This window comes from Apodemus sylvaticus, chromosome 3 (assembly GCF_947179515.1).
Source record: "Apodemus sylvaticus chromosome 3, mApoSyl1.1, whole genome shotgun sequence".
In the NCBI taxonomy this organism is placed as follows: Eukaryota; Metazoa; Chordata; class Mammalia; order Rodentia; family Muridae; genus Apodemus; species Apodemus sylvaticus.
The window spans coordinates 72,040,090-72,062,940 of record NC_067474.1 but is presented as its reverse complement, the minus strand read 5'-3'; the positions used below and the strand labels follow the sequence as shown (position 1 = coordinate 72,062,940).

Below are 22,851 nucleotides of genomic sequence, written 5' to 3'. Positions count from 1 at the left end.
ACCCAGATGTCCCTCAACGGAGGAATGGATACAGAAAATGTGGTATATTTACACAATGGAACACTACTCAGCTATTAAAAACAATGAATTCATAAAATTCTTAGGCAAATGGGTGGAACTGGAAAATATAATCCTAAGTGAGGTAACCCAATCACAAAAGAACACACATGGTATACACTCACTAATAAGTGGATATTAGCCAGGTACCTCAGAATAACCAAGACAAAATTCACATATCAAATGATGCCCAAGAAGAAGGAAGGAGAGGTCCCTGATCCTGGAAAGGCCCAATGCAGCAGTGTAGGGGAATGCCAGGACAGGGAAGCAGATGGGGGTTGGTTGGGGAACAGGGGGGAAGGAAGAGGACTTATGGAACTTTCAGGGAGAGGGGAACCAGGAAAGGGGAAATCATTTGAAATGTAAATAAAGAATACATCTTAAAAAACAAAAAAGAATCTGATGTTAGCTATCCACAACTACTGAGGGCTTCTAGAGGGAATTTGGGAGGGGACAACTAAGTTCTATTTATAGGGCAGGAACTGAGAGATTTGCCATGTTCCAGTGAGTACGTATCTAACAGAAAGTGGACTCTTTCATTTTAATTTTATTTTGAAGGGTGTTGTCAGGGAGAAGCATGCATTGAAGAACTGGGAGCCGAGTATGATCAGGCTGCATTATCTGAAATTCTGAAAGAATCAATAAAAATATTATGCTTTACAAAGGCAAGAGGTCTTTAATAAGAAAGGCAGACTTTCCTCCAAATTTCTCCCCAAATTGTATAAATCGATGCCTCCTTTTTGTATTAATATTGAAAGATTCAAATCTTTTCAAATTGCTCTACAGTGCTGATCCTGTGGTCATACATTGAGTCTGTCAGCTCTAGACACGGAGAGAAAGCTGTTTTCTCCCACGGATTGGAGGCTGGTTATTTACAAATGTGTGTGTCTGCATTCGTTCCCTGGTGCTAGGCTCTCTGCTGGAAACAGGCTCTCTTGGTCCTCCTCCTGCTGGGTACCATTGCCAAGCATCTCACTCTCATCTCCAGTTCTTTCATTCTCTACTGACCATGTCTTCTGAGAAGAGTTGGGTAAACGAACTGTAGACTTGATGGTTCCTCTTTCAAGGCAACTTAACAGAGCAGCTTGAGACAGAAGGATTCAGAGGCCCCTGAGAAGGTCTGAGACAGGTGTGTGGAGCCAGTAAAGATAAATCAAATACAAGGCATCTGACCTATTTTTCTAAGATTCTTCAATGCAATCCATTCCAATCATTAAAACAAACAAGCAAAACACAAGCTAGAACGAATAGCGTTAACGTTAGTTTACACTGGTGCATAGCTGGGTAAGGCATCAGGTGAAACAAGGGTGAGATTGTGGAAACTGCCATATTACCAACATTGCTAAAGACAGAAACACACAAATGAAGAAAATCTTCCATAGCAAGCAGCGTCATGTCACCACGTCTGATTTTAGTCACAGCTCCAAAGAATGAGGAGAGCACTCAGAAGTGACAGTGTATGTCAAAGCAGTGTTTTCTGTGGTAACATTTCTCTGGCGTAACTTTAAGAGAGTAAAGATGGAGCCTCTTCTTAGGAGCAACATTCTAAATGTGGTGTGTACTTCGCAGGAGGCTGTACGTTGAATACAGGCAACAATGAACAGTTGTAAGTCACAGGTGTAGTGATGCTGCTGATAGGAGAGCTATCCCTGTTGAGCAGATGTTTTTAATGACGAGAGACCCAGTAAGGAGGGTGTGCAAAGGTTCAGAAGTGATTGGATGTTTCTCTTTATTGTGTGTCATGTTCAGAGGACATGCTCTTTTAAATGACATGCCTTCTCTTAGAAAGCCAGGAGAATGTCTGGACATGCATGCATCTTTTATTTTCACAATGGTTTAATGAGCATTAGTTTTCTTATAAAATTTGATAATATTGATCCCATTACCCTTTTTTGTCCCTTTTCTTTCCCTATGATTCCCCTCCCCTCATCTTCCCAATCCCCCTTCCAGTGGTGTGTGTGTGTGTGTGTGTGTGTGTGTACCAATGAATGTATGAATGTCATCAGAATTTCTTGAAGAATCCTGGGCTAGAGGTTATTTACAAGTGTATAAACAACTCAATTCACCAGGGACCACACCATTGAAGAAAATGTCCTTCCAGCAACTGTTATCTGTCTCAAAGATGAATGGAGACTCAGGAGCTCCTCACTCACCCATGATACATTGGCCCAAACTATGGGTCAGTGTTGTGTAATAATAGAATAATAAACAATAGAATATAATAATGATACACAACTGCTGAGGGATCCAGAGTGCAATGCCGGGGTCACTCCTGGAAGAGAGTGCTCCACGGCTCTCCACCCCTTTCTCTGACTCTTCCATTCTTTCCAGGCCTCTTCCAAGATGTTCCATGAGCCTGGGAGTGGTTTCATAAATGTTCCAGTTGGGGGATTTTGGTCTTTAAAAGAAAAATCAGACTCTGGCACCTGTGAATTTTTTTTATCAACATAGATTTTGACTGTCCCAGTATGTAATGACTCAATCCATGTAATCACATGCAAAGATCCATGTGAGTAGTATCTGGTTTATATGGTTATCTAGGCCAAAGTGAATCTTTATAAGTACCTATATTTTGATGACTGTGTATCTGTTATCAAGTGCAAGTCAAAAAGCAAGCAGCCTGAAATACTCTTAACTATAAGGCTAAAACATCATTTTTCCTGGTGTATGGAGGTCTCTGCTTGAAATGGTAGAATTAGCATATTGTCAGGTTCTTTTTTCTTCTTCTTCAATTCTGTTAGGGCAACACTCAGACTATTTTTTTTTTAAAAAAGAAGCATCCACATCATGCTGAAAATCATGGACAGCCCCAAGTAGCTAACAGATAAGCCAAAATTAAGAGGCTGAGAGGAAGAGGAGGAGGAGAAAGAGGATGAGGAGGAGGATGAGAAGGAGGAGGAGAAGGAGGAGGAAGGAGAAGTCATAAAAAATCATGAAGAAGTAATCCCTCAGCTTTTTCAACTCCCCAAGAGAGGTTTCTTGAGCAAGATGGTGGACTGAATGTTTTATACCAATATTCTATTGGGATGATAGAAATGACACATAAATAAGAATTGACACATAAATAAGAATTGACACATAAATTAAGAATTCTACCAACTTTCTGAAAATGATCTATGTGGCATCCTGTCGACAAAATTTTGTGAAGTAGGAAATATCTTCATGTTCTTATCAGTCGGTAACACAGGGCACAAGTAATATTGGACCATTTGATGCTTGCAGTGTAGATAAACTGCAGTCAAAGTAACAAGTGACTTCATGTGTATGAAAGCTCTCATCCCTGAGACAGAGGATGTAGACAGCAAAAGTTATTGATCAAGATGACCAATCAGAGGGTTATTGGTAGAACAGAAAGATCCAGAAGCTATACGGCTAGCAGGAGCTCCCTGATCCGCTCTGTGAGTAGATTGGAGGATTTAACTGAGAAGGGTCTTGAGTCAGGATGTTGAACATAGGTGTGTGTGTGTGTGTGTGTGTGTTTGGGCAGGGTTTCAGAAAATAGAGAGAAAACAGACAACTCTAGGGGAACAAAAACACTGAACCAATAACAATCCTCTCCTCCAGCATGAAATATATCAACATTTAACGTACCCCTCCACTGTTTGGGCTACATAGGGGGCCCTGATTCAGATCACCTAGACTTTCCTGCTAGGAAAGTACATCAAGAGAACCACAAAAGAAACCGACTTCTGCCACTACTACTAATCAGAGCAGTGCCAAATTCGTGGTTATGAATGCTACATTTTTTAAAATTGCTAGATATTTATGAAAAACAAAAGCAGGAAAGAAAGGAAGCCAAAGAAAGAGGAAGGAAAACTGAAGTGAGAAAGAGAGGGTGATGTGCCTCTTCTGTGAGGTTTCCAGTGCAGCCTCACCCATAGACAATAAGTAGAGCCTATTTTCAGCTTAAAACATTGATGTGCCACTATTTGTTTGCCAAATTCATAAATATTTATATGATCAAGTAATTATGATTAGCTGTTTTTTTTTTGTTTTTACCATGCTTAGGATCAATTTATAGTCAAAATACTCATATCTAAGCGAGCCTAAAAAAACAAAACAAAACAAAGACAACAACAAAACTCATTGCAAATGATACAGATCCTGACCGCATACAAATGGAGATGCCTGGTATTGCCAGCTGAGGGAGAAAGTGATGGAGAAAAATGTGGAAACTCTAACTTTATTGTACTTACTTTAAAAATAGTAACCTTTCTTTATATATTTGAATGTTACAATGAATGTGACTGAGTAAGAAGCCATCATGTCTCGGGATCTGGGGAGATTTGAGTAAATGTTTTCTAAACTGCCCATCTTTAATAAGGGCTGTATTAGTCAGGGTTCTCTAGAGTAACAGAACTTCCAGAGTGACTATACATGATTTATTAGAATGACTTACAGACTAAGATTCAGCAAATCCAACAATGACTGGTTGTGAACAGAAAGTCCAAGAATCCAGTAGTTGTTCAGTCCACAAGGCTGAATGTCTCCGCTGGTCTTCAGTATACACCGGAATCTTGAAGAAGTGGACTCTAAAGCTATTGAAGGATTGGACTTGCTATCAAGATGAGAGCAATCAGGTAAAGAACAAAAACCTCCCTTTTCCATGCCCTATATAGGTTTCCAGCAAGAGGTCCAGATTAGAGCCTGGCCTTCCCACCTCTTAAAAATCCAGATTAAAGGTGTGTCTTCCCACCTCACGGTGGGAAGTGGATCTCCCCTTTTAAAATTAAGCATATATTTCTCACAGGCGTGACTCATTTTTAGGTTTTAGTTAATTCCAGATGTAATCAACTTGACAACCAAGAATCGCCATCATGAGGGAGAATACTTTATAACTTCTCAAACTGATCAATGCAGAACAGCCATGTTTGCTAGGATGGCAATGCCCAGCACCAGAAAAGCTAAGACCAAGAATGGTGACGTTCTCAGTACAGAAGCTGAAGGAAGTATGCAGCAAGAAGGACGTGGGTGTTTGCTGCAGGATTTTCCTATCCAATTACATCAGTTCAGAGGAGGCCTGTGATTGGACAGGGAAAAGGGGGGGCAGAGCTAAGAGTTGCAGATACAGAGAGTGTCTCAGGGGAGGAGAGGAAGGAGCATGGAGGCGGATGTGAACCAGCCACCATTATGATATCATAAGGTTAGAATAATTGGGATAAAGCTTTTATCAGCATCATTTGGTTCTGAAATTATTGTATCGGCATCTTGTAAATTGTGATTTTATTGATACATAAGTCTGACTGGTTAACAACAAGTTTTAAGAGTTTCAGTTCTACCAGGTAATTGGGTGTTGAGATGGCTAACTGTGGGGTCTGTGGGGCATTGTGTGGTAGTGGGAAGGGGTCCCACTGGACAGTTGGCAGGCTGAGAGACCCTCTGAGTTGAGAGCACCTGGTGGGAGCCCTGTGACCTGGTGGGGCCAAAGAGTTGTCAGGTTGAGAGAAGCAGGAGACCAGAGAGTTGGTGGGATCATTTTTAATATTTACTGCAACAGGTTTTCTTCTGTTAAAGAGGTTTTTACCTTAGATTTGTTACTTCTGTAAACAAATAATTAGTTTAAAATATACTTATTATTGAGGGGTATTTACCAGATAAAACTACCCACACACCAGTGTAAGCCCATAGAAAGTCTTTATTAGCCAGCCAGTGATGAGACTGGGTGTTCAGGGTCAGACTACAGCCCAGGGCTTTTCTCGGGGTGAGCTTTTAAATAAATAAATAAATAAACCACCAAAAATAAACTCGGGGTTGACATATTTCAGTTAACAAGAATAGCCAGAAGCAGAACTACAGAAGCTGAAAAGCAAGATAAGTTCTCAGAACTGTGGGCTTTGATGGATTAGGTCTTCATTTTAGATTTCATTTAGATTTGGCAGATGGTGCTGTCAGTGTGCTGAGTTTTATGGACTGAATGGTGCTTCCATCATGGTTGCAGTGGTGTGAAAGTCTGGAGACACCTAAGGTCTGAGGGCCTCTCATGAATTACTCTATTTCCTTTTGCTATCACCAAATACCAGAGAGTGAGTCCTTTATTTGGTTTATAATTATGGTGGCTGGAGGGCACAAACGATAATTCAAAGAAAACTGGGGCCCATACACAGAAATGACACTAAAGCAGCCCACTCTTATGAGGAGTAACTCACTCTAAGACACCAGCATTAATCTCTCCCAAGGGTGATGCCTGCAATGCCTTAGTCACATAGGGCTAGACACCACCACTGCCCCAGGGCTGTGACAGGTTCACTCCTTCTCAGAAATGTCACCGCAGGACCAAGCTTCTAGAAAATTATCCTCTGTGGGACACATCCAAACCACAGCCAAACCATGGCGTTAGCCAATATCATATAGAAAAATATGTTTATGAAACTATCTATCTATGCAGATAAAACTGTAATAGAGAAGAAAGTGATGAATTTTCAACTTAGAAATGTTGATGCAAAATTTTAATGGATCAGAAGTTAAATGTAAGATTGAAATCCAAAGAGAGTTTATTCTCAGAATACAAGGTTGTTTCAATATTAGGGAGTCAATTTATATAGTTGTATATTATTAATGTATCAACTAGGGAAAAATAGTCATTTGAACATGTAGAAATTCAGCATCATTTTCCAATGAATAAAAACTGATAAAAAAGACACACACAGAAATCTAGTGTATATATTTTAACATGATAGCAATTGTTCAAATATGTTTGACAAAATTTAATACTTTAATATATAAAGTGCTTTCATGAAGCAATGAAAAAGTGATACACTCAACAGAAAAATATTAGTATCTCACAAATCATAACCAACCCCAAACACTGAGAGATATTGAACATAATCAGTATTCAAATAATGTAAGTGCAAGCTGCATGAAGTATTCTAGGCTACTGTGTTGTCAATGATCACAATGTTAATGTACTTAGTATTGACGACACCAAAAGAAAGGGGCTCTGCCATCTGTCTGAAAGATAAATGCATCAGCAGGATAACCAAGAAGTGTAATATGTTCAAAATCTTAAAAGTACAAGTACCCTTTAATCTAGAAATTCCACTTCCAGGAGTGATATCTAAAGAAATTGCTTAAGAAAAATGTTTACAATATCTAGCAATAAAGATTATGAAAGATTATATTTTATTATGAAAAAACAGATGCAAGCCTAATTCCAACAATGCATTACTATATTCTGAAGCTATGATAAATTTATAAAATTCATAAATATTACGCAATTATTATAAGTGATGTTGTACATGAATAGTATTACATCGAATATGTTAAGGTTGATATAGACCGTATTATATAATAAGAACACTGATCAAACCTGTATTGCAGAATCATTCTGTCTGTTTAGCTTTAATTTATCTCCTGTCTGTGTATCTATCATTTATCAATCGTCTGCTGACCTATCGACATAGCTATCATTTATCATTTATACACCTAAGTATATACCATTTATCTATCTATCTATCATCTATCTTCTATCTATTATATGTCTACCTCCCTTATCTATAGATTGATAAATGGTGAATATTTTAATATTCTTTAATAAAGATTATTTTTCTGTATTAAAATTAATAAGCAGCAGCTTGTGTTCCTTCATCCTTACAGTGGTTTTTTATTATTTTGAAGTGTATGCTATTAATGTACTTTGCTTATTATGTTTCCTTTTCATAAGAAATTATTACATTTACCAGGAAGAAAGCAACATTTAAGGTAATATATATATATATATTCTCGTTTATATAAAGTAAAACAGAAGTCTAATACCCTTTTTATAAAATAAAACTTATACTTCAATTCTAAAATGAACACAATAGAAAATTAGAATGTAGGTAACTACTAAAATAAAACTATAAATGCTCTAAGAAAAAAGAAAACTTTCACTTTCACTTTCACTTTTGCTGAGTTTTGCTAAGTGTATAGTCATAGCTAGCCTGGAATTTGTGCCTTTTTTTGGCTTAGGCTCTCAAGTGTTGAGATTGAAAGCTTGTGCTGCCATGCCTAGTTCAATTTCACCAGTGATTTTAAAAAATAAAATTAAAATGGCATTCTCTTCTTTTACTTAAGACAGAGAATATTGGGTGGGTTAACTTATTGCCAAATGAGGGTGAAGACCCAAGTTCACGTCTCCAGAACCCACATCAAGCCTGATGCAGTAAATAGTCTCCGCTGAAACCTCCAAGCTTCTACAGCAAGATGGAGGGAGACATGGGAGGATCCCCAGGGGCTCCCAAGCCAGCTGGGCTAGCACACGCAGCAACAAAAACAAGAGAGTTGTCTCAAACACGGTAGAAGATGAGAACAAACACTAGAGGTTGTCCTCTGATCTCTCCATGTGCATCATGGCACCGTGCATCCGTGTGTGTGTGTGTGTGTGTGTGTGTGTGTGTGTGTGTGTGTGTATGCGCACGCGCATGGGCAAGCATGCACACATACCCACACAAAATTGATACAAGAATATTCATTTTCTATCATTGCAAGTGCTTAATGTTACAAGTTATCATGGACAACGGAACCATGAAAACATTTCTAGAGACTGAGAAACTATGATAATAACAAAAGTTTTATTTTTATTATTAATTTAATGATTGTGTGTGTGTGTGTGTGTGTGTGTGTGTGTGTGTATCTGTGTATGGGTATGTGCACATGAATGCAGGTGCCCTCGGAAGCCAGGAGCATTGGATCCTCTGGGACCTGAGATTATGTGTTCGGGTGGTGAAACCTGAACTCCAGTCCTGGTGAGATCAGTATGTGCTCTTAACTACTGAAACATCTCTCTACCCCCTTAACAGAAGTTTTAACATTGTGCATACCATGTGGTGATTCACCTCTTTCTGGTTAGCTTTCATTTATCTCCTTCCTTAGAATTTCCAGAAACAGATATTTAGAGATGTGTACAAGTGTAGGTGATCAAAACACTGTCACATGTTCAAAATCTAAATGATTAAACTATGGGATATCCATAAAGTTGATATTCAGAATTTACATTAGCTTTTAGAATAATGGCATTAACAGATTAATAATAAACTGTGAAGTGATGGAAAGTTGATTTTTTTCCCCTGCTCTGTTCCAATATGTATGAGAGAATGTGTTTGAGAATCATGTGCAAAATGACCTCAAATTTTTGCCGTTTGGTATCTGGATACTTACATAGACTTGTGACTTACTGATACTGTGCTGCATGTCATCACATGCCTTTCTTTTTATAGTGTTGTAGCTAGTCCACAGTGTGAAAAATATTTGTTCAGAGAAGAAAGTGATAGTGAACCCATGTTCTTACACTATAGCATACTACAACCAGCTAATGCTTTAATATGTAGTGATTATAAATCACTAAAGAAATAATTTAATGATTTTAAACTAAAAAATGCAATTAGAACTCATGCTGAGACAAACATGCCATCTATTGGATGTTTAGATTGGTTTAATTTGATAATACTAACATTGGCTTTCTTCCTGTTCATTGAAAACCTTAGAAAAACAATAACAAGGCATATAGTGTAGGCTTTGAAACCACATACAGATGATAAATCATCTCCATAGAGTCCTTATGTATGTGGGGAGGTCTTCACTGAGAAATATTAAGCACTGGGGGACCTGACTACAGGGAGTCAAAAAAATCGTCTTAAGTAAGAAGATGGTTTAATTCACTGTGCAGAAGCTACGAAGCAACACACTGCTAATCGTATGTCCAACCAACCAAAAATGCCTTGTAAAGCTAGCACATCAGAAAGCACAGAACCATTCCTCGTGAAACAGCATGGAACCACAAAGCATCTTACACTATCCAATATCACACCTCAGGCTTTACAATAGTTAGTGGCCTGTGGCAGCAGAATTACTGTATGGCAAATTCAAGAGCAGACAGAAGGAAAAAGTGACACTTGACAGAGGTAAACAAAAATGTATCTGTTGCTTCTGTTATTTTAATGAAGATGTGCCAATACAGTTCTCGGTAGACTGATAAGTTATGATTTTTTTTCCAGAAAAAAAGAGAAAAAATCCTACAAGAGGAAAGAGGTGAATCAGGTCTACAATGCGTGCACACCAAGGAAGGCCCTCTGGAGGACAGACAGGAAAAGAAGCCAGTAAGTGCAGTCAGCATGGAGTCTGCAGGCTTTCCACATTTTATTCTTCAAAAATCTATCAGTAAAATAGATAACCAATTCCAGAATGAAATACAAGATTACACATTCAATGCAAGAAAGTAAACAACAGAGAGACTCTGCCATGCATCTTGATTGGTGGAAGAATGGATTCCTATCTTTAGTTTTCTGTCCTTCACCTAAATGTATACAAAGACACGCTGCTTTTGCAATGGGCAGAGTGTCTGTCATCTGTTAGAACTTAAGTTGCCCATCCAGCTTTGGATTCAAGCTAAACGCAACAGTCTCACTCTGAGAGGTGATGTAGGAACATAAACCAGTGGTGCTCTTATTACACAATGTGTATTAGAAACTGTCCCTATGAGGGAGAAGAGCTACCTGCTGTCCTCTTTCCTTGCCTGTATCTCCGACTACCTATTTCGATGTGACCCTTTAACCCTGTTGGTTATTCACCATCTGTCTCTCTTGGCAAACAATTGGCATGTGATGTCTGAGTTCAATGCTTCCTAACTGATCTTATCCGGCCTCCACTGTAGGATTCCTCCAGCTCACAGTCTGAAAAGAGCCTGGTGGGTTTGAGCACGGTCAACCTTAGACACCCACCGTTCCCTCTGCTCTCTCGCACATGCGCTGCAGGATCCGGTGGATACTGCAGAAACTGGGTCTGTCCGCAGGCAACTTACTCCAACACAGGCGCATGAGGTTGTACAGTTCCAAGGGACAGTTCTCAGGGCAGGCGAGGATGTTGCCATCTCTCACATAGTAAATGACCTCCTCGTGGGCCATCCCATAGTAGGGCTGCAGTCCGTAGGAGAAGATCTCCCAGAGGACCACACCATAGGCCCACACATCTGACTCCGTGGTGTAGCGGTTGTAGAAGATGGACTCGGGCGGCATCCAGCGGATAGGGATGGCATCGTTTCCATCAGCTTTGTAGTAGTCTGCAGAATAGATGTTCCTGGAGAGGCCAAAGTCTGCAATTTTCACCACCATGTTCTCCCCAACCAGGCAGTTCCTGGTAGCTAAGTCCCGGTGGACAAACTTGCGCTCAGAAAGGTAGGCCATGCCAGCCGCTACCTGCCTGGCAATGCAGAGCTGTTCTGCACAGGACAGCGGTGGAGGACCAGGGCTGGACACTCGAGCCCTCGTGGACAGGTCACTGTGGCTGAGGCTGCACACAGTGTGCGGGGACATGCTTCGGAGGAACTCATTGAGGTCACCATAGGCCATGTATTCAAAGAGCAGACACATTGGTTTCCCAACCGCGCACACACCTGCAGTCAAAATAGTAAAGAACACACCCAAATCAAAGGACCAGACTAGAAAGGACGGTGTCCTACTTATTATGGACAGCGCTAGTCATTCTCTGACTCCCACTTCTTTACTCAAACATCCCCTGTTACCTGGTAAGATTCCGTGTATTTCTTTTCTTTCTAAGGCATCACAATTCCTGACTCCTTGATTCTTAAATTATCCCTCTGTTATCTTTCCACATACACTACCACCTGACTTCAAGCTCATTCACTGCATGAGTGGTGTTCCCGAACATCTCATCTCTTGGAAGAGAGATCATGCCCCCTGATTCTTTAAATCACTCAGACTGGCCAGGTATTTGGACAGCAGGTGCACAGTAACATATAGTAAGTGGATTCAGGAATGGGTATTTGCTGGGATTGTGTGAGGCAATTGTTCTGCTTAGATCTCTGAAAAATGAGAATGAGGAAGATCTATCACATTTAGGAAGAATAATCAGAGCAATCCAAGGCTCGTAGAGGACATTCTTAGGTGGTGTCTGAAATTTAGATTTTTATCATTGCTGTTCATTCTATAAAGAAAGCAAGGTTCATAAACACAGAGTTTTATGCATAGTGTCAAGAAGGCATTTGAAAAACCTTAACATGTTACTATATATGAAAAAACTATAGATGAAAAAAATGAGCTTGTACCATGAAATCTGATAGGCATAATTTTGCATCACAGATCTTTATTTTTTCCAGGGTAAAGCTAGAAGTCTCAGTTTGCAAGAAGAGAAATAAGGAATAGGGGCTTTTCTAGTCACTTTTGTAATGCAAATGATTTTAGCAGACAGTGCACACATTAAAGAGGAAATCAAGTGTTGGTCACACTTCCCAATGCCTCCTGTAGGCTCTCCTTTACATCTTGTCAATAGTCATTTACCTGTATCATAAGGTGGCTTTGATGTTGTTACACTAGTTAAATTTGATTTGAAATAATTCTTATACTAGATAGCCCAAGACAACATATTTCTTGCATGAAAAAAAATGGTGTGTGTGTGTGTGTGTGTGTGTGTCAGAGTCTCATGGCTGCCCTCAGATTTACTTGGAGGCAATTGTGAGCCTTCTTCTACCTCCAAGCACTGGGGTTAGAGACGCTATGAGTCATTCTTAGTTCTTGTTGGGTAATAAATTTGAGAGGCAATCTTACTAGTGATGTAGAACCACACTAAGCAGCAAGCACAAGTCAGTGCACTCACTGTCCCTGGCTTGCGTTGTAATGAGCCCTGGGACCAGGGATGTTATAAACTCGCAGACACACCTACGAAGGCAGCAACATTTGAAGGAACAGTTCGAATTCTTTTGCAATGAGACAGGGTCTCAGCTTGCCAAGGGCTTTCGAGTTAAGCGGGTTCTAAAAGGAATCACGCCATCTGTCTCTTTAAAGCTCCATTGTATTTTCTGAGCCTGATCAGTGGTGAACAAGGTTTAGACCAATGCAGTAGAAGGCATCTGGCTTTCCAACTCTTTTTCAACTCTTCCAGATAGTTCTAGCTCACAACTCTAGAAGGAATGTCCTTTCACTATCCTCACTTCAAAAGGGAGCCAAAACGTGTCTTGTCTCCTCCTTGTCGCCCTTTTGTGTTGCACGGCCCACATTTGCTCTCTCCAGGGATTATGACTCCCCCTGAGAAATGCACACTGACCCCAATCCCTTCTCACTACCCGGCCAGCACTCCCTGGCCTGTACCAGTGTCCTGCACACTGAAAGGCAACATTCCCCAATTCCGTGTTTTCATTTGTCCCCCTTCAACTCTGCTCAGCAATGCAGACAGAGACGTTCTGGAAAAGAACTGCCAACACTTCATGCTATGGCTTGGCACGTTGTGGCTTAGACCTTCCCATAGATTCCCATTTTACTTACAGTAAAAGTATAAAAGCCGTAGTTTTTTTAATTTTTGAGATTATATTATATCATTTCCCCTTCTTTCTCTCTCACACTCTTTTTTATTGTTATTATATACATATATGCTCATGTATATAATACAAATGTATTCCTAAATACAATCTGTTCAGTTTGTATAATGTTACTTGTATGAATATTTTTCAAGGCTGACCTGCTGGTACTGGATAAGACTTGGTGAGCTCTTCCCCAAGGAAAACTAATTGTCCCGCTCATGGAATTCTTTGGTCCTTTGTGTGAAGGCCTTGTAGGATCCTCCAGTCTCTACCCTGCATTTACAGGCTGATCTAGTCTATGTAACCCTCTCAAGCCAGCCCCATTATTTTTCTATTCCATTTTCCTCTCTTCCTCCTTCCCCTTCCTTTTTTCTTCTTCCCTTCCCCTCTCCTGTGTGTGCATGTATATATGTTAATGTTTATGTGTAAGGGCATATACATGTGCAGGCGCATGTGTACATGTATGAGCGTGGAGCATGGACACCGTTATCTAATGTCTTTCCTAACTGCTCCCCACATTGTCTTTTTTGAGACAGAGCCTCTCCCTGGTCCTGAAGCTCACCAATTTCACTCGGCTGCCTGACTTCAAGCTGACCTGTCCCAGCTGTCCCACTGTTGGCATTTATAGGCGTGTGTCACAGCCCCAGGCCTTTACATGGTTGCTGGAGATCCAAACTCAGGCCCTTGTGTGGGCGCAATGGACACTCTATGCACAGGGAACCAGCTCCAGCCTGTATTCTCTAAGCACTGGGTAAGCTTGCCATGGGGCCTGCGGCCCAGGTGCCTCTCATTCCTCAGTCATCTGCACCGCCATCCCCTCAGCCCTGCCAGGTCTCTGTGCAAATGTCACACATCCACTGCGGTCTTCAAGGTTACTAGCTCACATTCCAAAACGTTTTCCTTTGCTTTGAGCTTTAAAATAAATCAGGGGAAAACAAGCCACATTTGGACACGCTTACTGCTACTGTCTGCCAAACGGAATGTAAGCTGCACAAAGCCAGGAAATTTGAAAGTTTTATTTATTTCTGTGTAACTATATAAATCATTTGATTAATATGTGTTAAATTTATGAAGCTGTGATGAAATGGGGAGACACAAATGAATAAAAATATTATCAAATTGTGGTATTTTAGTTAAGGAAAAAATAAAACAGACAGATGATTGATATATAGATAGATATAGATATATAGATAGATGATATAGATTAGATGTAGATGTAGATGTAGATGTAGATGTAGATATAGATATAGATATAGTGAGGGAGGAAAAGGAGGGAGGGGGGATTAATAAATTTTGTGATGGTGAATTAGTGTCAAGGGAACTCTCTTCATATGGAGACACTTGAAAAAAACTTGAACCAGACAAGAGACAACAAAGACAGAAAATTGGAAGTGATGGAATCAGAGTGGATATCTGTGAAACACAAGGAGTCCTAGAATCTGGGGTAGAAGGAATCTTGGGAAGTACGGGAAGAGGCTAAATTAGGAAAGGAAGAGACATATCACACTGACCAGAGAGGAAGGCAAAGGGATAAGTAAGTAAGAGACAAAAAGAGGAGCTCAGAAAAATCTCTTGGCTGAGGACCAAGCCTTCCTCAGTAACGTTTCCATACCTAAGAGCTTCACAATGTTGGGGTTATCAAACTCCGCCATGAGGGCTGCCTCCCTCTGAAAGTCCGCTTGCATGTCTGCAGAGGCCTCCTCCTTCAGCATCTTCACGGCCACCATAGTGAAAGGCTCATAAGGGAGCAAGCCTGGGGCCCTGAGGGACAGACACAGACGGGGTGTTTTCACCCCCCCAAGATTATGTTTACTCACATCTATCCAACCCACACTTCTGCAGCCATTTCCAGAGCCACGGAGTGAAGCAAGATGACAACGGTAGTCATTCTGACATTTCTTCATGCAAGTAAGAAACTCACCAGTTATTCTTAACACAGGCTATGTCTGCCAATTATTTACCAACTAAAGAGTACACAGGCACACATACACACACACAGAGAGAGAGAGAGAGAGAGAGAGAGACAGAGAGACAGAGACAGAGACAGAGATAGACAGAGAGAGAGAGAGAGAGAGAGAGAGAGAGAGAGAGAGAATTCCATTGTAACCCTCTACTGGTTAGCACCTGAATCTAAATTCCTTGAGGGTGGAGACAACTGCTGACTGCTTCTCTGTCCTCCCTCAATACAGGGTAAAGCTGCATCTTGCCAATCATACAGTGAGTGCGTGAGATTTCCTTTTAAATGTAACCCCGATACCAAGGTTGTTTTAAGTGGAAGTAGGACCACATCTGCTCAAGAGTGAGACTGAGAGACTGAAACACCGGTGATCAAATCCAAGCCCATATCCGGTTGCCCAGCTATGTCTGAGGATCTGTGCCTACAGAGTAGTATTTTATTCCATTTCAAACAAAATGGGCAATGATTGACTGTACTATATACCACTTTCCTGAACTCACTACATTTTTGAATTTTTACATTTCCCTTTGTTTTGTTATTCTATGAATGTCTATATAATGTCCACAGAAGTTAAACTCGAATTCTTAAACATTAATTTAAAGGAAACTTTAAATGAAGCAGAGATTGACAAGAGAAAAATAAAAAAGAAGTAAATAGGGATTATTACCAAAACAATGTAAGAAATTATGGTTAAAACATGAATATTATTTTCTAGAGAGAAAAGATGATTGGATTACTAGTAACTTCTAATAAACTGCTCATGGGATTTCCTATAAATTATACATTTATATTCAGCAAACTACATTCCTTCTAGACATGCTACTTTCTATTGAAAGGGGGGACATTAAGATTTATAATAAAGCATGCGGAAGTCGAGGGACAGTTTAGAACACTGCTTTTCCAGGGGACTCAAGAGTGGTTTACACATATCTCCAGTTTGAGGGTATTTAGCGCCCTCTTCTGGCCTCTACGGGCACTGCACCCACATCATAGACATACATGCAGGCAAAAAAGCAACACGGGTAAAATAAAAGATAAAAGCTTACAAAACAGTATTCTGTACAAACACATGATGTAAAGAATTAAATAACTTGATAACAACTTGTATCCACAGTAAGCAATTCTAATCTGGTAACCTTTTAAACAGTTAATTCTAGCAGGGATTTTTTTCTCCCCCATAGTTAACTTTACCTTGCTTGGAAAACCCTTCCAAACGCTCCCTCTCCGATGTCTCTGACATACTCAATGTTATTCCTCGGATACTCCAGGCTGAGCAGCTTGGGATTCAGAAGAAGTGGCATTCTCTGGTACATGGGGTTGGGGTGGAGCCTATCCAGCAGGAGCTCAGAAGGCAATGTGGTGAGGGTCACTGCTGTCGACTCCCTGTGGGTTAGAGGGCAAGATCAGCGATGGCCTCTGCACTTAGACCTAGATCCTTAAAGCTACTTAGACACACACAGAGCTAAGATGACTGAAGGCTCTCGAGAACAAGAAAGTATGTTGCTTGGTCTTCGGTGAGTAGGACATTTTGTCACTATCCCTATCAGCATCAGCGACGGCGGCAGCGGGAGAGGACTGGGTAAAGGAGTAGCTACTTCCATCTAAACGATGAGTTAAGTTCTATCTGCTACAAAAACTGACTTTGGTAGATGTGACCTTTTGAAAGTTCAAAGTAGGGGTGTCTAATTGTAAAGCCGTGCTGTGGATGGCAGTAAGACCATGGAGGTGTGACAGACGCTTCTCATCCCGAATTCCAAAAGTGAGTTCGTGGGTGGGGCTGCGGCCGGATGCTCACCTTTTCTTGTTCTTCCGCCCTTTCCTCCTTCGGCAGCAATAGAGAGAAGCAATGGTGAGAAGGGCAAACACGGCAAAGCTGGACATGATGGAGATAATGACCGTCATGGAGTAGGCAGGCGAGACGGCAAAGGAGGAAGTGGAGGCAGGCAGATTTGGAATGTCCACGCTCGGCTTGGAGGACGTTATCGACGGGAATGCTGTGAGCAAACAAGGATTCTTCGTGCTTACTTTGGAACCTTTAAAAATCCGTTTTTTGTACTGAAGCCCTCACTACCACGGCCTTAAGACTATGTCAGCGTATCCGCTTTTCTATGGTGTATCAGGTCCTCCTCTGTTATCTATGTATAAAGTGTGATGTTAATAATCCAATAAGGCTCATTTGCATAAAGGGGAGAGCCAGAGGAGAAATGTGCTTTCCTAAAAGAAATGCAAACCTCAGGCTAGGGCTCCTAATCTACTGTATATGGCCGACGGGGCTCAGAAAACTATACACTAAAAATGTTTTCATGTAGAGACTGCAGGTGAAGGTGAGAACATTTGAAATGAGTGTGTGTGTGTGTGTGTGTGTGTGTGTGTGTGTGCATAGTAAGTTTATAAATAACAAAAGTAACAAAGATGAAAAATGAAATCATAGGAGCATAAAGGAGCAGAAACCAATTCTCCTAAACCTTAAACACTCATCAAACTCCCATGTCAGAGGCCAATGAGATTTAAAAGTAAGTAAAATCTGCCTTTGTGCTGGAAATCAGCAGGTGCCGCACTTCTGCTGATCTGCTTGTAGCTTTTGAGCACAGTAGGGATATTTAAACAACGCACATGCACTCTGACTCTTCTGTGCACAGTGAATAAAGACAAAAGCATGGATACAGAATATTTTATACACGACCAAAAAAAAGTCTTGACATCTAAGAGCCAACTTTGTAGCTTAAAACGAGAGATTGTTTCTTCAAATATCTGGGAAACACCAACAGAGTGGCTAATGGTACAGAGGAAAAAAAAAAACAACAACTTTCAAAACCATAAACCATAAAGCTCTGTTCTCTCTCTGAAAGTGAGTAAAGTGAGAGATTAAATAAAATCCAACCGGACTATGAACGAAAAGAAAGATCTGTAACTCTTCAGGTTAAAAAAAAAGTAGTCATTGTTATAGGTCAGAAAGCAAAAATCTTAATGGCATGTATGGAATCTGCCTAAAATTGTGTTTCATTGGTAAACTCATGTTTTTATCTTCTTCTGTTAGACACAAGGAAGAGGACGGACAGAATGTGAGACTTTAGACAAGTTACAGTAACTCTTGAGAACAAATGGAAACGGGGCACATGATGGAACCCATGTGGGAGCAGAGGCTGCCAAGGGAGACCACACAGACCACGAATGACAGAGAAGAGTGAAGGTTTTAGTCCTTTAAACATTTAGAACATGGTTTGACGAGTGGAATTTTAATTGGAAAAGACAACAAAAGCTATGAATGCAGCCATCAAGAAAGAAGAGGGTTATCTCAAGAGACTCACAGATCAATGAAGACAAAATAGTACATAATTATGCAATTACACTTAAAAATCTTAGAGAAAATGATAGGATTGCAGTAGTTACCAAATTCGAATTAAAAAATATTCATGAGTACAACCATAAGCAAGAAATTATGTTTAAAATACCATTGTGTAATGACACACATACTCTGTTAGACTTGGGAGAGGTAAAAGTCTAGTTATCACAACATGTCCCATCTAGCGAACATTATTTTAGCCTGTTGAGGAATCTACAGTGCTAATATGCAACCAGAAAATTCACAAAAGGAAAAGGCACGCATCAAGTATCTGACAGAGCTTTAGAAGTATCTATGTGAGCAATTGCCGACTGATCCCAACACAGGAAGAGAAAACAGGTTTCACAAACAGGAAGATGTTAGTTAATATAAAAAATCAAAAAACACAAAAGAAAAATCCATATTTCAACTGGAGCCAATGATATTTGGAAACTGGCATTTTTAACGTGATGGTTGTAAATAGTGCCTGAATCGGCCTTCTTAGTTTTGAGTGGGGACAGTTGAGCACTTCCAACTGAACAAAAGAAAACCTTTAATACAGAAAGTATCAGGATCATTTGAGACACAACATTCAGGAAAGTACAGGTTATAGGGGGTGTTTATGTATGACTTCTAGTCTAGGAGTGGACATAGTGAATACCCCTGGCTACCACTGGCCAAGCAAGTGTTTTTGAACTGCAGAGGTCAAACACAGCCACTGCTTTGACTTAGGAAGACATATGGGACCGGAAGATACTGAATTTCGCAGTAAACATCTGTGTGGGATTGGTGATAGCTTGCCTTATCAAGACACAGCAGTGGTGGGCTTCAACTTCCCAGGTTCCAACACTGGTCCACAGCTACCCCTAGCTTCTGCAATCCAAAGGAAGCTTTGAGAGAGTCAGCTAAACTTCCCATTCTAAATATAGTAGGAATCATCATTCAATGATATAGATCAATATCTCTTTTTATATCTGGATTTTGCAGAGCTATTCATAATGTATATAAGAGATAGTATAATTTGTGAAGTTGATATGGTAAAATCAGGAAGTATATGAGTAATTTTTTTTCTCAAAAATGTCAGAAATTGGCTCACTGGATAAAGCCTTTGCTGGCCTAAGAATAAGGATCTGCAGAGCCCAAGTGGAGACAGAGTGTGAGAGCATGTGTTTGTAACCCCAGTACTGGGCATGGGCACAGAGAGGGGTTACACAGCTGGCCCATCTAACCAATGGGTGAGTCGCTGTCTCCAAAAATAAGATGGTCAGTGATACAGGAGAACATCAACGTCTGGTCTCCACATATGCATGCACAGGTACACCTACCCACACACATAGGTGCACACACATACATAAACCACCCACTCACACCCACAAACACACAAACACACAAACACACATCAAATTATTATAAAATAGATTTTAATGATGGGTTCCTAAAAAAAAATCATGATCACTCTGTAAGATTTATTTTTTTACATGAAAGAATTTACATCATTTGACCAGGAGTTCTGCTGTATAGATTCAAACATTTGTTCCTTTCTGGATAGTTCTATTACGATTCTTTGATTGTTGCTCATAAGAACAAGTTGCTCTGGTTTTCTCCAGAGCCATGTCAATCATCTCTCTGGAGCCAAAGGACCAAACTGGATTTCCATTACATTTCCTTTTTATCCTTAATGTTTTCTTTAATAAGTTTTATAATGTTATCTTTTTCCTATGATCACCAACTAATCACTCATCTTTATACTAGCATATTGATTGTTGTTAATGGTTTTTAGGAATCAGGAGCTTTGTGAACTTAATTGTCAAGGAGTAACAGATCAATAAGCAGGTTGCTTGCAACAAAATGAAAGAGGATGTTATAAAAGTAGTAATGACATGTAGGTTAAGGACTCAATGACATGTAGGGGCAGTAACAGTATAGTTTAGGCATGCATGTAAATTTAAATTAGATATAAATAACGAAGAGGCCACACCAGCAGAAAGCTGCTAAAGTCTGAGCATTTGTGTCTCTTGAAACACCATATATGATTCATGCCCTTATCAAAGAGATATTAGAGGCTTCCTCTTCTGCCACGTGAGGACCCAATGAGAAGATAGCAATATCTGAAGCTAATCTACAGCAATCACATGTATGGTCCTCTCCTGACACCAAATATGCCTATGCCTTAATCCTGGACAGAACATGGAGAAACAGATTTCTGTGGTTTACAAGCTGATCCCTCTAGTTGTGTTTTGCTGTTGCATCTTAACAGGCCCAATCTAAGATGACTGCAGAGGGGGGCATTATAAGAGTCAAGTAGGGTGAGTCGATAGTGTTTTATAAGAAGAAATCATATATACTCGGTTGGAACCAAGTTGCTTTGTGCTTCTCCAAAAGTCCGCCTGACAGTTTCATTGTTGCAGGTGGGAAAATCTACACATAAGGCAGATTTCACTTTTGGTTCATAAGAAGGTTTCACATGCCAATTGGAGTTATCGGAACTTTGTCCTGAAGCAAATGGAGAAAACTACAGGAGGGCTTTAAGTAGAGCAGCAGTTGGTGAGCTTTGTGCATGAGGAAGATGTCTCAGCTGCAACCCAGACCTCCATGACATCATTCCCAGCATGACTGATCACCAGCTCCAATTATGACTTCCTAAGAAGTCGGAAGGAGATGTCTGATGGACACCATTGGGCAGGATTCCTACCACACACCCCACCCCACAGGTAAAGAGAACATCTAAAAGCTTCAGTCTTGACAGAAAACAAAAGAACAAAAACAAATTACAAAAAAAGGCCAGACATATGAAACTATTTTACTTTACAAACTAGAAGCTATAAAATATGCTGTTACCTCTGCAGACTGGTTAGAGACAGGCTTTTATATTTTGCTATTGTACCTCAGTGATTGAGGTAAGACAAGACTATTGGATGATACTCAACCCCTCAAGGATTCTCTCTCAAGACCTCTTTTGAGAAAATACACAAAACAACTCTTAACTAAAGACCATCTGAATTTGAAAGAGACTTCAAAATAGTAGTAATAGTAGTAGTAGTAGTAGTAGTAGTAGTAGTAGTAGTAGTAGTTGTAGTTGTAGTAGTAGTTGTAGTACTAGTGTTTCCAATCCCAAATAGATAATGATGATGAGACTGGGACCTTTGTCTAATTCTCTACAGAAGAATCAAGAGATAGTCATTCTCCAAAGAAAAAATCCAATAATGCCAGGGACTCAAAGGACAAGATTAACACCATGTTCTGGGGCTCTCACTAGGGATTCTAGAGGTTCCATGGTGGGCAGAGTGAGGAGTGTGAAGGAAACACTAGAATCTGACTTTGGTAGACCAGTAGGAGAAGAACTAGCTCTAAATAAGTAAACACTGAGCCCTAGGAGTCCCCATCTCTGCACCAGGCTTCAGTGCAGGCCAGCACTCCTCTCTTTCACAAGTGTGCCAGGGATTGAACTCATGTCGTTGGGCCTGCACAGCAAGCCCCCTCCCAAGTCCACAGAGAGAGACGGTTAGGCAGGCAGCACAAGTTTACTCTACACCACTGAAAGAACGAGCCTTCATACCAGAGAACGACTACATTCTAAGTCTTCCATGATCTCTCTACTGCATTCAGTTCTGAACATCCCCCATCCCCTATTGCTGTGTAGGGTGGACACAAAGCCAAGGGCCTTGGAACTCACCTCAAAGAAAAAGTTAGGAATTGGGGATGTTTAATGTACAGAGGAAGAATCTAGAAAGAGATAGGGCATGTGTCTCCAGATAGTTTTAAAGTCTGCTACAAAGGGAGAACCAGAGGAATGGAAAAAACCAACCAATCAACCAACCAACCAACCAAACAAACAAACAAAAACCAGCTATTAGAGCTATAGTGGACCAAGTTAGATCAACATGACCAGAATGTTCTTATGATTAATAGAGTAAATTTTACTTGGGAAAGCCTGCAGAGATAAAGCAGAAGAGAGTCAGTCGCTTCTGAATCTGTTTCTATGACTTTCTAGCTTTCCCATACTGATAAGACAGATCCAATCAGTATTTCAAATGATTACAATATTAATGCATTACAAGCCCCCCTTCCCTTCTTTCCTCCCTCCCTTCTTCTCTCCCTCTCTCACTTCATTTATGGTCATAATAGTAGCTGACCATTATGGAAACTGAATTTTAGAAGCAAATCATCTATCAATCTAAATGGTGATTAAAAGCTTGTCACGTTATCTGGATGATGTAAAATCAGAAACAT

The 22,851-nt window shown here is 40.3% G+C and overlaps 1 protein-coding gene across 4 annotated transcripts in view; it reads right to left on the bottom strand.

The window, feature by feature from the left end:
• Positions 1–10,146: 10,146 nt before the first annotated feature.
• Positions 10,147–22,851, bottom strand: part of Musk (muscle associated receptor tyrosine kinase) — a 96,916-nt gene continuing 84,211 nt past the window's right edge. For all 4 annotated transcript variants that reach the window (XM_052176535.1, XM_052176537.1, XM_052176538.1 and 1 more), the window contains 4 exons: positions 17,095–17,293; positions 16,491–16,682; positions 14,955–15,103; positions 10,147–11,422 (listed from right to left, as the gene is read on the bottom strand). In XM_052176535.1, coding sequence (XP_052032495.1) covers positions 10,740–11,422; positions 14,955–15,103; positions 16,491–16,682; positions 17,095–17,293 — 1,223 coding nt within the window. In that variant the 3' untranslated portion in view covers positions 10,147–10,739. The remainder of the gene's footprint in view (positions 11,423–14,954; positions 15,104–16,490; positions 16,683–17,094; positions 17,294–22,851) is intronic.